General features: G+C 67.7%; 2 protein-coding genes across 2 annotated transcripts in view; one reads left to right on the plus strand and one right to left on the minus strand.

Annotated features, from left to right (window-relative positions):
• The first annotated feature begins 6 nt into the window (after nt 1–6).
• Nucleotides 7–10193, plus strand: ERBB2 (erb-b2 receptor tyrosine kinase 2). The gene is made up of 27 exons (XM_015651425.1): nt 7–41; nt 2636–2787; nt 2863–3049; nt 3319–3456; nt 3531–3599; nt 4196–4308; nt 4422–4563; nt 4633–4749; nt 5212–5338; nt 5417–5490; nt 5573–5663; nt 6039–6238; nt 6325–6457; nt 6546–6636; nt 6718–6878; nt 6967–7014; nt 7093–7231; nt 7320–7442; nt 7519–7617; nt 7708–7893; nt 7969–8124; nt 8214–8289; nt 8368–8514; nt 8602–8699; nt 8772–8942; nt 9086–9344; nt 9442–10193. Exons 2-27 carry the CDS (start codon nt 2653–2655, stop codon nt 9777–9779), a joined length of 3618 nt encoding a protein of 1205 aa, XP_015506911.1. The 5' UTR covers nt 7–41; nt 2636–2652; the 3' UTR covers nt 9780–10193.
• A 427-nt stretch (nt 10194–10620) lies between these two features.
• Nucleotides 10621–12018, minus strand: part of MIEN1 (migration and invasion enhancer 1) — a 2104-nt gene continuing 706 nt past the window's right edge. The window contains exons 2-4 of the mRNA XM_015651035.2: nt 11931–12016; nt 11564–11640; nt 10621–11320 (exon numbers count right to left, since the gene is read on the minus strand). Coding sequence (XP_015506521.1) covers nt 11237–11320; nt 11564–11640; nt 11931–12016 — 247 coding nt within the window. The 3' untranslated portion in view covers nt 10621–11236. The remainder of the gene's footprint in view (nt 11321–11563; nt 11641–11930; nt 12017–12018) is intronic.

Raw genomic sequence — 12018 nt, forward strand, 5'->3', positions numbered from 1 at the left:
GCTGCTGCTGGCCGCCCTCTGCCCCCGCTCCGCCGCTGAAGGTGGGTCCCACCGGGGAGCTCCGGGGGGCACGGGGGACACCGGGAATCGGGAGGAGCCCGGGCCGCGGGAGCGTCCCCCGCGCCGCGACTTCGAGCAAAGTTTTGCACGGGACCGACAGGGACCGGGGGGGCACCGAGAGGGAGAACCGGGAAAGGGAGGGGGGGGACGACACGGGGGGCGTGACCGAGAGGGCACCGGGGGGACATCGGGGGTGGGACCGAGTAGAAAACCGGGAGGGGACCGTGGGGGGAACCGAGGGGGCAGCGGGAGGGGACCGAGGAGGCCCCCAGTTGCGAACGGGGGGGGCACCAGGGGTGGGACCGGGCAGCTCTGGGAGTGGGTCCGGGGGACACCGGGCCGCGAGGTCTGGTGTGCCCGGGGGCTGCACGGTTGGAAGTGACGGGATCGCCTTCCCCGGTCATTCCCCAGTCCCCCCGCTGCCCCCTCGGCGCCCCCGGTTTTCCCCGCCGCGGGCAGCGCGTCCTCGGTGTCCCCACGCCGCGAGTCCCCGCCAGGACTGGGGACCGAACTGGTGTGTACTGGGAGGCGCTGGAGCCAAGGGGAGGCCCTGCCCGCTGCGCCTCGGCCCCCCCCCCCTGAGCCGAACGACCCCCGGTGCCGCTTTCCCGGGGGGAATTTAGGAATTTAGGCTCCGGTAAACCCGGAGCGGGGAACCCCCTGCTGCAGCCGGTCCCAGGGCTCCGGTACCGCCGGGAGAAGCGGGATCGGGGGCCCCCAACTTGTGGGGGTTCCCTTCCCGTGGACATCGGGAGGCTTCGGGGTGCGGGGCAGGCGCGGTGCCCCACGGAGCGGCCGGGTGGGCGGCTGGGTGCGTCCCCGTCGCTCCCATCCACATTCTCGACGTGCCGCACCCAGCCCAGCCCCGGGGGGAGCGGGGAGCCCGGCCCGACAGCCCCCGGGCCTCGGCCAGGCACCGCGGCGGGGCTGGCAGGAACGTGGCCAGCAGGGGATGGAGCTGGTGGCCCCAAAGTGGGCACCAGCAGCCCCAAAAGTTGGACCCAGCTGCCTCCCTGTTGCGGGGGCAGCTCCGGCACCGGGTGTTTGGAAAGGGAATGCCCGGTGGGACCGAGCCGGTGTGAGGTGCTGGGACAAGGACGGGGGGACACACCGTGTGCCTCCACTGCTGGCTCGCTCTGCTCGGAGGGTCAGGGTGAGGCGAGCTCCTGGTTGGGGACACGGCGGTGTCTCCCCGTCCCCGGGGCCGGGTTCGTGTCCGGCAGCCCCGGCTCAGGGCAGCCCCGCGGGCACGTGGCCGACGGGCTTTGCCGGACACCCGCGGGCAGCCGAGGTGTTTCACGGTGGAGTGAGGCCGGCAGGATGGATCAGACCCTTCCCGGTGCCCAGCCACGGATCTGGGCGAGCAGACAAGGCCAAATCCTAGGGCACGGAGCCGGGATCCCACCAGGACCTGGCGCTGGCGCTCACTTGTCCCACCTGCCCTTTGGCCCGGGGAAGCCCCAGCTCCCCGTGCTTGTGCCACAGCAGGTGTGGGCAGAGACCTTGAGCTTTGGCCGCCCCACACAGCGGCTCGTTTCCTTCCGGGGTTCCCCCTGTTGCACAGCCGGTCGGGTGGGAGAGAGCTGAACCCCAAATTCGGGGGGCTCCCTCCTTGCTGGCCGTATGTTTCCCGGCTCAGAGGCCTCGGAGCAGGCGGGGGAGGCGAGTGCCAGCCGGGTCCCCTGGACGCAGCTGCCCAGCACCGGGGGCTGTCACTCAGCCCCAGAGCAGCCGGGGACCGGCACACCGAACCCCCGGCTGGCCCCCGTGTGCCCCCCTGCCCCGTGCTGGGATGGCAGCGCCTCAGGGCTGGTGGCTCTGGGAGTGACGCTGTGTTGGCGGCAGGGTCACCGCCGGGCTCGGTGTCGGAGCGGGGCTGGGGTCCGGCGCGGGGGCTCTCCCGGGCTCGGTGTTGGGGTGCCGGGGGCCGCGGGCGCGCCGGGGCTGGGCCGTGCCCGCCAGCCCTGCGTCACCGCTGCTCCCCAAACACGCCCGACCTGAAAAGGCGGTTCCAGCCGGGAGCGGGCGGCCGGGGCCCTGTGCCACCCGCGCCCGTGACTCACTCGCCCGGGGCCCGGCACCCAGGGCGGGCTCCCGCGCCCCCCACCCCTCCCGGATGCCGCGGGGATGCTCGCCCGGCCAGCAGCCCCCCGCAATGGGGCCGGCCGGGCCCCGCAGCCGTCGCCGCTCAACAATCGGGTCTTGTCTCGTCGCGGCCGCCCCGGCGGCGTGGGCAGCGCATTCCTGCCCGCGGCCCCCGCTCCGGCCCCGCGGCTCTGGGGGTCCCATCCCAGCCCCCAGCAGTCCCCGGCCCCCGCCGCGGGCACGGGACGACAGCGGTCCCCGTTGTCCCTCGAGCGGGGCCCGGTGCCAGAGCCGGGAGCAGCTTTGCCGCGTGCCGGGGTGGGAGCCGGGGGAGCCACGATCCAGGAAACCCATCGGAAGCTGTTGGGAGCAGCCCCGGAGATAAACGGCGGCCGCCGCATCCGCGGCGTTTCCTGCGGGGGCCGCAGCTCCACGTCCCGCGGGGGAGAGGAGGGGTCGGGGACCCCCTGAGATCCCGCTGTCCCCACAGTCTGCACCGGCACCGACATGAAGCTGCTGCGTCCCTCCAGCCCCGAGAGCCACTACGAGACCCTGCGGCACCTCTACCAGGGCTGCCAGGTGGTCCAGGGCAACCTGGAACTCACCTACCTGCCCGCTGACGCCGACACCGCCTTCCTCAAGGTGCGCACCGCCCCGAGGAAGGGGGGGAAGGACGGGGGTCCGGCCAGCCCCTCACCCGTGTCCCCCCCATCCCAGGACATCAAGGAGGTGCAGGGGTACGTGCTGATCGCGGAAAACCAAGTGAGCGGGCTGGAGCTGCAGAGCCTGCGCATCATCCGCGGCACGCAGCTCTTCCAGGACCGCTACGCCCTGGCCGTGGTGGGCAACGCCGGCCCCGCCGGGGCACCGGGGCTGCGCCAGCTCGGCATGAGGCACCTCACAGGTGGGGGGACCCCCGGCTGGGGCTGGCACGGCGGGTTTGGGGATGGGGGTTGCTGCTCCTGCAGTTGGGAGCTGCCAGCTCTGGGCTGGGCTGGGCGGTTCCATGGGGTGGCAGGTCACTGTCCAGGTCTGGGTGTCCCCGTGGTGGGTCCCCACCCAGGACTGGGTGCTCCCGTGGAGTGGCAGGTCCCTGCCAAGGACTGGGAGTCCCCACGGGGCTGCAGGACTCCCCTGTGCCCATGCTGAGCCCCCCTACCCGTCCCCCCACAGAGATCCTGAAGGGAGGGGTGCGCATCGAGAGGAACCCTGAGCTCTGCTTCCAGGAGACAATCCTCTGGAGCGACATCTTCCACCGGCACAACGAGTTCCGTGCCGAGATCCAGGTGGACACCACCCGCACCCGCAGCTGTGAGTGCCCCAGGGAGGGGTCTGGGGGTTCCAGCCCCCCCTGGCACCCCCTGCTCACGTTTCCCCCTGCGCAGGTCCCGACTGCCAGGCTCTCTGTGCTGAGGGGCACTGCTGGGGCGAGGACAAACAGGACTGCCAGACACGTGAGTGAGGGGCCCTCAGAGGCTCTGACCCACTCCAGGGACCCCCAAAGCCCCTGGGAACCATTTTCCTTCCCTCTGTATGCCCCTGCTCTGCTGATCCTCACCTGGCACCGAAATCTCTGTCCCAGAGACTCCCTGGACCTTCTGCTTGCACTCCCACATTGCTGCCCTACTTGCCACCTAAGTCCTGTTCCCAGAGACCCTCTGGACATTCCATTTTCCCATTTTCCCTATTTGCCACCTAAATCTTGCTCCCAGAATCACCCTGACCTTACTGTTCAACCCCCAAATCCATGTTCCACTGAGCCCCACGTAGCACCCAAATCCTGGCCCCAGAGATCCCCTAAAATCCCTGCTCTGGCAGCATCCCCCTACACCCCAATTCCCTACCCTGAGGACCCCTGCTCACACCCCAAATCCTAGCCCTGGGAACCCCCCAGATTCCTGCCCCACTGCCCCCATTTGGCACCTGAATTCCCACCACCCAGATTTTTGCCCTGGAAACCCTCCAGCCCCTTATCCTGGGGACTCCCCCATTGCCTGGAGGGGATCCATGGGGGTCCTTGTCCCCAGCGTGTCCCTCCGTGCCCCCGCAGTGACCAACAGCATCTGCCATGGCTGCCCACGCTGCAAGGGCACGAAGCCCACGGACTGCTGCCACGAGCAGTGCGCCGCCGGCTGCACCGGCCCCAAGCACTCCGACTGCCTGGTGCGCAAGGGATGGGGCACTGTGGGTCCTGGGGGGCACCAGGGGGTCCTGGGGGGCACCAGGGGGTCCTGGAGGGCACCAGGGGGTCTCACACGGCTGTGTCCCCTCTCCAGGCGTGCCTGAACTTCAACCGGAGCGGGATCTGTGAGCTGCACTGCCCCCCGCTCGTCGTCTACAACTCGGACACTTTTGAGTCGATGCCCAACCCTGACGGGCGCTACACGTTTGGTGCCAGCTGTGTCAGCCAGTGTCCCTGTGAGTGACACCCTGGGGGGGTGCAGGGACAGCCAGCGTGGCCCTGACCACCCCCCCTGCCCCCTGCAGACAACTACCTCGCCACGGAGGTGGGGTCCTGCACCCTCGTGTGCCCCCAGAACAGCCAGGAGGTCACGGTCAACAATGTCCAGAAGTGTGAGAAGTGCAGCAAACCCTGCCCAGAGGGTGAGAAACTCCCCCAGGGTCTGGGGGAGGCTCTGGGTGCCCTGGGAATGGGGGTGAGCAGCCCCCAGAGGCTGGGGAGGGGGGCTCTGGAGATTGCTGGATTGTGGATGAGCAGCTCCTCAATGTGCTGGGGGGCTCCTGGGGTTCCAAAGGTTGTGGGTGAGCAGCCCCCCAAGTACCTGGACATGTCTGGGGACCCCAGGGGTGCAGGTGAGCAGTGCCCTGGGGGCTGGGGGTACTCTGAGAACCCCAAGTGTGTGGGTAAGCAGCCTTCCCAAGCCTTGAGGGTACTCTGGGGACCCCAGGGATGTGGGTGATCAGTCCCCAGTGCAGCTCTGGGGGCTCCAAGGCTGTGTGGGGGTGTTGCTATGCACTGTGGGGTACCTCCATGGCAGGTGGGGCAGTGTTTTGGGGGGCTCGGGGGTCCTGGAGGAGCACCCCAGCCCTGCCGTGCCCCCACAGTGTGCTACGGGCTGGGAGTGGATTTCCTGAAGGGCGTCCGTGCCGTAAACGCCTCCAACATCCAGCACTTCTCCGGCTGCACCAAGATTTTTGGGAGCCTGGCCTTCCTGCCCGAGACCTTCGCTGGGTGAGTGCCTGATTCCCCCCACTGAGCCCCCCGGGACCCCCAGCAGGACCCCCCCAACCTCCCTCCCATCCCTGGCAGGGACCCCAGCACCAACACCCCACCCCTGGACCCCAAACTGCTGCGGATCTTCGAGAGCCTGGAGGAGCTGACAGGTGAGAGCTGGGGGAGCTGGGGGGGATTTGAGGGCTCTGGGTTTGGGGGGTACAGGGGGTGGTGACACTCAGCTCCCCCCAGGCTTCCTCCACATCGCGGCCTGGCCGCCCGACATGAAGGACCTGGGAGTCTTCCAAAACCTGCGGGTGATCCGGGGCCGGGTGCTGCACAAGTGAGCGGGGCCGGGGATGTGGGGGGACACGGGGGCACAGGGGGACGTGGAGGGGTGCAGGGGACACGTGAGGGTACACGGGGATGTGTGGAGGGACACAGGGAGTCACAGAGGGGACACAGGGACACAGAGGGGACACAGGGACACAGAGGGGACACAGGGACACAGAGGGGATGTGGGGAGGTGTTGGAGCACAGGAGGACACGGGGGGCTGCGGGGGGTGTGGGAACAGAGGGAACAACGGGGACACGGGGGATGACAGGACATGAGGGGATACGGGTGGGACACGGGGGGATGCAGGGGGACACGGGGAGGACACGGAGGATGTGGGGGGACACGGGGACACGCGTGTCTCACCCCTGGCTGTCTCGGCAGTGGCGCCTACTCGCTGACGCTGCAGGACCTGGCGGTGCAGGCGCTGGGGCTGCGGGCCCTGCGTGAGATCAGCAGCGGGATGGTGCTGGTGCACCACAACCCCCAGCTCTGCTTCCTCCAGAAGGTGCCCTGGCACAGCATCTTCCGCAACCCCCGCCAGCGCCTCTTCCAGACCCACAACAAGCCCCCCGAGCAGTGCGGTAAGCGGGGCCTGGAGGGGTGGGGGGAGACAGTGACCCCCCCATTGCTGACAAACCCCCTGGTGCTGATGGTGCCCCCCTTGCAGAGAGCGAGGGGCTGGTTTGTTTCCACCTCTGCGCCCAGGGGCACTGCTGGGGCCCCGGCCCGACCCAGTGCGTGGCCTGTGAGCGGTTCCTGCGCGGCCAGGAGTGCGTGGCCTCCTGCAACCTCCTGGATGGGTGAGCGACCCTTGGGAGTGGCAAACAGAGTCCCCACACACACTGCAGGGTGGGGCCAGGACCCCATCCCTGCCCCTTTGCCCTGCAGAGCCGTCCGGGAGCACGCCAACGGGACGCGGTGCCTGCCGTGCCACCCCGAGTGCCAGCCCCAGAACGGCACCGAGACCTGCTTCGGATCGGTGAGGACAGGGACACACGCTGGCTGGGGTGGGGGGTGCCCCCAGACACCCGGGTCCCTCAAGCCACCCCGATTCCTGCAGGATCCAGACCAGTGCGTGGCCTGTGCCCACTACAAGGACGCCCAGCAGTGCGTGCGGCGCTGCCCCAGCGGCGTCAAGGCCGACGCCTCCTTCGTGCCCGTCTGGAAATACCCGGACGAATTCGGCGTGTGCCAGCTCTGCCCCACCAACTGCACCCACTCGTGAGTTGGGGGTCCCCAGCTGGCATGGGGGGGTGCTGGCAGCTGCAGGGGGCTGCTGACAGCAGGGGGCTACACCCTGTGTCCCCAGATGCACGATCCGGGATGAGGACGGATGTCCTGTGGACCAGAAGCCAAGGTAGGAGTGCGGCTGTGTTGTGCCAGCGCCACTCTGGGTGCTGGGGGTCCCCCACGCTGATGGCCTCTTGCCACGCAGCCAGGTGACGTCCATCATCGCTGGCGTGGTGGGGGCTCTGCTGGTCATTGTCCTGCTCCTCATCACCGTCATCTGCGTCAAGCGCCGGCGGCAGCAGGAGCGCAAGCACACCATGCGGCGGCTGCTGCAGGAGACCGAGGTGGGGACCTCCCGGGGGGCAGGAGCGGACCCTCGGTGCCTGGGAGGGATCAGGAGCCCGGCCCCCCTCACCCCTCCATGCCCCACAGCTGGTGGAGCCGCTGACGCCCAGCGGGGCCCTCCCAAACCAAGCCCAGATGAGGATCCTCAAGGAGACGGAGCTCAAGAAAGTGAAAGTTTTGGGTTCCGGTGCTTTTGGCACCGTCTATAAGGTGAGGGGTGGGGACAGCACAGCGGGTCGTGACCCTCCCTGCTCTGCACGCCCTCACCCGCTTGTCCCCACCTCAGGGCATCTGGATCCCCGATGGGGAGAGCGTGAAGATCCCGGTGGCCATCAAAGTCCTGCGGGAGAACACATCACCCAAAGCCAACAAGGAGATCCTGGATGTGAGTGTGGCCACGGCACTGGGGAGGAATGGGGCTGGCGGTGTCCCCTGCCCACCCTGACCCTCCCCCTGACCCCGCTGCTGCCCACAGGAGGCCTATGTGATGGCAGGGGTGGGCAGCCCCTACGTGTCCCGACTGCTGGGCATCTGCCTGACCTCCACGGTGCAGCTGGTGACGCAGCTGATGCCCTACGGCTGCCTCCTGGACTACGTGCGGGAGAACAAGGACCACATCGGCTCCCAGGACCTGCTCAACTGGTGTGTGCAGATTGCCAAGGTAGGACAGGGGACCTGGGCAGCTCTGGGGGATCCTGGGGGAGACCAGGGACAGCTGGACATGTGCCACCTCCAGGGGATGAGTTACCTGGAGGAGGTGAGACTGGTGCACCGGGACTTGGCCGCTCGCAACGTCCTCGTCAAGAGCCCCAACCACGTCAAGATCACCGACTTTGGGCTGGCGCGGCTGCTCGACATCGATGAGACCGAGTACCACGCTGATGGTGGCAAGGTAGGGCTTGGGGACTCGGGGACTGTGCTGCTCCCCGTGGTGACAGCCACCTCCTGGTCCTGCTCACCTCTCCATCTGCCCTGCCCCAGGTCCCCATCAAGTGGATGGCGCTGGAGTCCATCCTCCGCCGGCGCTTCACGCACCAGAGCGACGTCTGGAGTTACGGTGCGTCAGGGCGTCCCCGCCCCGGGGGGATTTGGGGAGTCCCAATGCACTGCTCACCCCCACACCCGTCCCCTCCAGGTGTCACCGTGTGGGAGCTGATGACATTTGGGGCAAAGCCGTACGACGGGATCCCTGCCCGGGAGATCCCGGACCTGCTGGAGAAGGGCGAGCGGCTGCCGCAGCCGCCCATCTGCACCATCGACGTCTACATGATCATGGTGAAATGTACGGGGAGGGTACACGGGGACAGGGAGGGGACAGGGCGTGCTGTCACCCTGCTCCCGGCCCTGATGGTGCCCACCTCTGCTCCAGGCTGGATGATTGACTCCGAGTGCCGGCCCAAGTTCCGGGAGCTGGTCACCGAGTTCTCCCGCATGGCCCGCGACCCCCAGCGCTTCGTGGTCATCCAGGTATGCAGGTCCCCGAGGGTCCCGCCCCTCGCCGGTGCCCTGGGGCGAGCACTGACCGCTGTGACCTCCCAGAATGACCTGGTGGGGCTGCCCGGCTCCATGGACAGCACCTTCTACCGCGCTCTGCTGGATGAGGAGGACATGGATGACCTGGTGGATGCCGAGGAGTACCTGGTGCCTCACCACGGCTTCTTCAGCACCGACACCTCCACCACCTACCGCAGCCGCATCTCCTCCATGCGGGTACGTGGGGAGGGCTGGGAGGGAGCTCTCGGTCCTGGGCAGGCGTGGGGGTGACCCTGTGCCACGTCTGCGAGGGGCAAAGGGCTGGGGCGGTTCTCGGAGTGGGCTCAAGTGCCCCACTCCATGTCCTCTCCCACACCCAGAGCACAGCGGAGTCTCCGGCCAAGGTGGAAGAGGGCGAGGGCTTGGCCTCCTTCCCGTTCCCTGCCCAGGACCTGGCAGAGGAGCCGGAGGACCCCGTCCCAGAGGTGTTGGATGGGGACAAGGTGGCCCTGCAGAGCCCCCCGGGGCGGGAGCCTGGGACCCTGCCCCGCTATAGCGAGGATCCCACCGAGCTGGTGGCCAAGGATGGAGAGGACCCCGAGGGTTTCACCGTCCTGGCCCCCCACAGCACCATGCCAGGTAGGGGGGGCACGGCCGGACCCTTGGGGAGGCGGTGGGGGTGTGTGCCTGTCCCATGACCCCTGGGGGGGTCCCTAACATGTCACTCACCCTGCAGAGTACGTGAACCAGGCTGGGGAACGTCCGCCCCGCAGCCCCTGCAGCCCCCCATCCCCGCCGGACAAGCCCCGGGGGCACCAGGGGAAGAATGGGCTCATCAAAGACCCCAAGAACTCCTTCCCAGGGCCCTTCGGCCACGCCGTGGAGAACCCCGAGTACCTGGCACCCCATGGGCCCCCCACCCCTGGCCCCTTCAGCCAGGCCTTCGACAACCCCTACTACTGGAACCAGGACCCCGCCAAGGCCGGGGGCCCCGAGGGTGGTCCCAGCACGACGCCCACGGCCGAGAACCCCGAGTACCTCGGCCTGGCCAGCCCCGACGCCACGGCCGTATAGGAGAGACCCCCCCCAACTTCACCGAGGCAGCTCAGGGAAGGACAAGCCATGGCCACGGGGCTGGGGGTCCATCCCCTCTGCCCGGGGGTGGCACCGGCCACGGAGGGCTGGGAGAGCCCGGGATGCTGTGGGACAGCGCAGCAGCTGAGTGGGGACACAGGGGTCACCCTCGGTGGTGGCACTGGGGGCCTGCAGGCTGGGCAGTGCCTGGAGCAGCCCAGGGAGCTCGGACCCAGCACGGCCCGGAGGAGGACAGACCCTCTGCTGTGCCCCCCACCCCAGGGCTGTCCCAGTGCCTGGGACACGTGGACTTGCACTGAGGGCAGCTGGACTGAGAGCGGTCCCGGCTGCTCCGGGATTCTTTGGAAGCACCGGGATGTATATTTGATAATTGTACATTGCTTGTTTTTTCTACTCTCGTGGTCTGTTTGGTTCCCTCTTTTCCGTCACATCCAGCTGTCTCCCAAGGACCAGCATGTCGTATCCCTTCCCTTTTTCCTTCTCTTGTTCCCTTTTCCCTTTTTTTTCCCCTCCCTGATTCCTTTCACTTTTCCCCTCCCTTTCCCCTTATCCCTTTTTTCCACTTTTTCCTTTCCCCTTTTCTTTTCCCTCTCTTTTTTTCCCCTTTTTCTGCCCTTTTCTCTCCTTGCATTCCTTTTCCTGTTCCATTTTCCCTTTCTCCATTTCTTTCTTCTTCCCCCTTCCTTTTCTCCTTTTCCTTCTCCCACTCCTCCCTCTTTCCCCCCTCCCTTCCCCTCCCCTCTGTCACCCTTGCCTGACGGATAAAATTCCTGATTCCAGGCAGGATCCACCCCCCCATTCCCGAGGGATGCCAGAGGAGCCACGTTCTCCATCCTTTATTCCGCCCAGGCCGTTGGGTTTATACACAGTATAGAATAAATAGGGGGGCCCCCTTGCCCCGAGGCCAAGGGCAGGCTCATTCCAGGCAGGAAGCAGGAGCTGGGAGCCTGGGAATGGGGAGGGGGGAATGTGAACACACCTGTGGCCGTGGGGCTGGGCTGGGGCTCCCATGGCCGGCCCCTGCCCCGGATTAAACAGTGACAGAGGGACTTTAATCATTAACAAATCCCAGGGAAGTTACAGCCAGCGGGTTCCCCTTGGAATGAACCTGCTGGGAGCTGCTCCTGCCTGGCTCCCCGTTCATGGGAGACCCCCAGATGCCCAGGGGGTGAGGGAGGGGAGAGGCCAGCAGAGAGAGATGAGGGTGCCACGGGGACCCCCTTGTGCCCCCCAGCGAGGTGCAGCTGATGAGGGGGGAAGGCAAAGGCAGGAGGGAGAGCCCCCCCAGGCCACGGCTACACCCCACAGCAGGTCAGCAGGGGACAGGGTGACCCCCAGTGCCAGGATGGGGGTCCCCAGGAGGCTCCTGAGCTGCCCCCCAGTCGTGCAGGGATTGAAGGAAGGCGGCGCGGGGGGACCCCGCCGGCCCCGGGGGGTTACAGGATGACGCAGGGGGGGCGGCTGTTGGTGATTTTCTCCAGGGGCTCCCCATTTCGGGCTCTGCGGATGGCCTCGATCAGCTGGGGAGACACAGCAGGGCAGGGCTCGCAGCCAGGGCTTGGGAGCACCCCGAGGTGACAGGAGGGACAAACCCCGGCCACACTCTCCCAGCAGGACCTGCAGCGGGTCCTGGCAGGGCAGCAGGAAGGGGAACAACAAAACAGGGACCCCGTGGGCAGAGCCCATCCCAGGGGGGGCTCTCTGCAAACCAAACGCCCCCAGCCCAGCCTGGCTGACCCCAGGACCCCTGGGTGGGTACTCACGTCCTTCTCGTAGGGAAAGCCCCCGTTCTCCAGCTTGGAGAAGACGAGCTGCCCGTTGATCTCGATCTCAAAGGCACCTGAGGGCACACACGAGGCCCAGCTCTGAGCTGTGTCCCCCCCAAACCCCTGGTGGCATCCCCAGCTCGGCAGCAGCGGGCTGGCCGAGCACTCAGGGCACCCCCAGGGGCTCCTGCAGACCCCCAGCTCTGCCCCCAGACCAACCCTGCTGAGGGGCAGCAACCAGGGCACGGCCCCCTCGCACTTCCAACCAGCTTCATCCCACCCCAGCCCCTCCCCAGAGCTCAGCATGGCGCTGGGGGTGGCCTGGGGTGTCCCCCTCGAGGCTGGGGGTGCTGTGGGGTCTCACCGGTGCCCCCCAGCCGTGACTCGATCTCGATGTCGGGGTACTCGTCCCGCACGGCGCTCGCCAGCTCCTGGTACGTGGCCTCGAAGCC

This window comes from Parus major, chromosome 27, assembly GCF_001522545.3.
Source record: "Parus major isolate Abel chromosome 27, Parus_major1.1, whole genome shotgun sequence".
NCBI classification, from domain to species: Eukaryota; Metazoa; Chordata; class Aves; order Passeriformes; family Paridae; genus Parus; species Parus major.

Excerpts from the sequence above, each read along its gene's own strand:
- ERBB2 (XM_015651425.1), top strand. The coding sequence starts at position 2,653 with ATGAAGCTGCTGCGTCCCTCCAGCCCCGAGAGCCACTACGAGACCCTG. Across the intron at positions 3,457-3,530 it reads CACCACCCGCACCCGCAGCT|GTCCCGACTGCCAGGCTCTC; the intron begins GTGAGTGCCCCA and ends CCCCCTGCGCAG. Across the intron at positions 7,894-7,968 it reads GGTGTGTGCAGATTGCCAAG|GGGATGAGTTACCTGGAGGA; the intron begins GTAGGACAGGGG and ends TGCCACCTCCAG.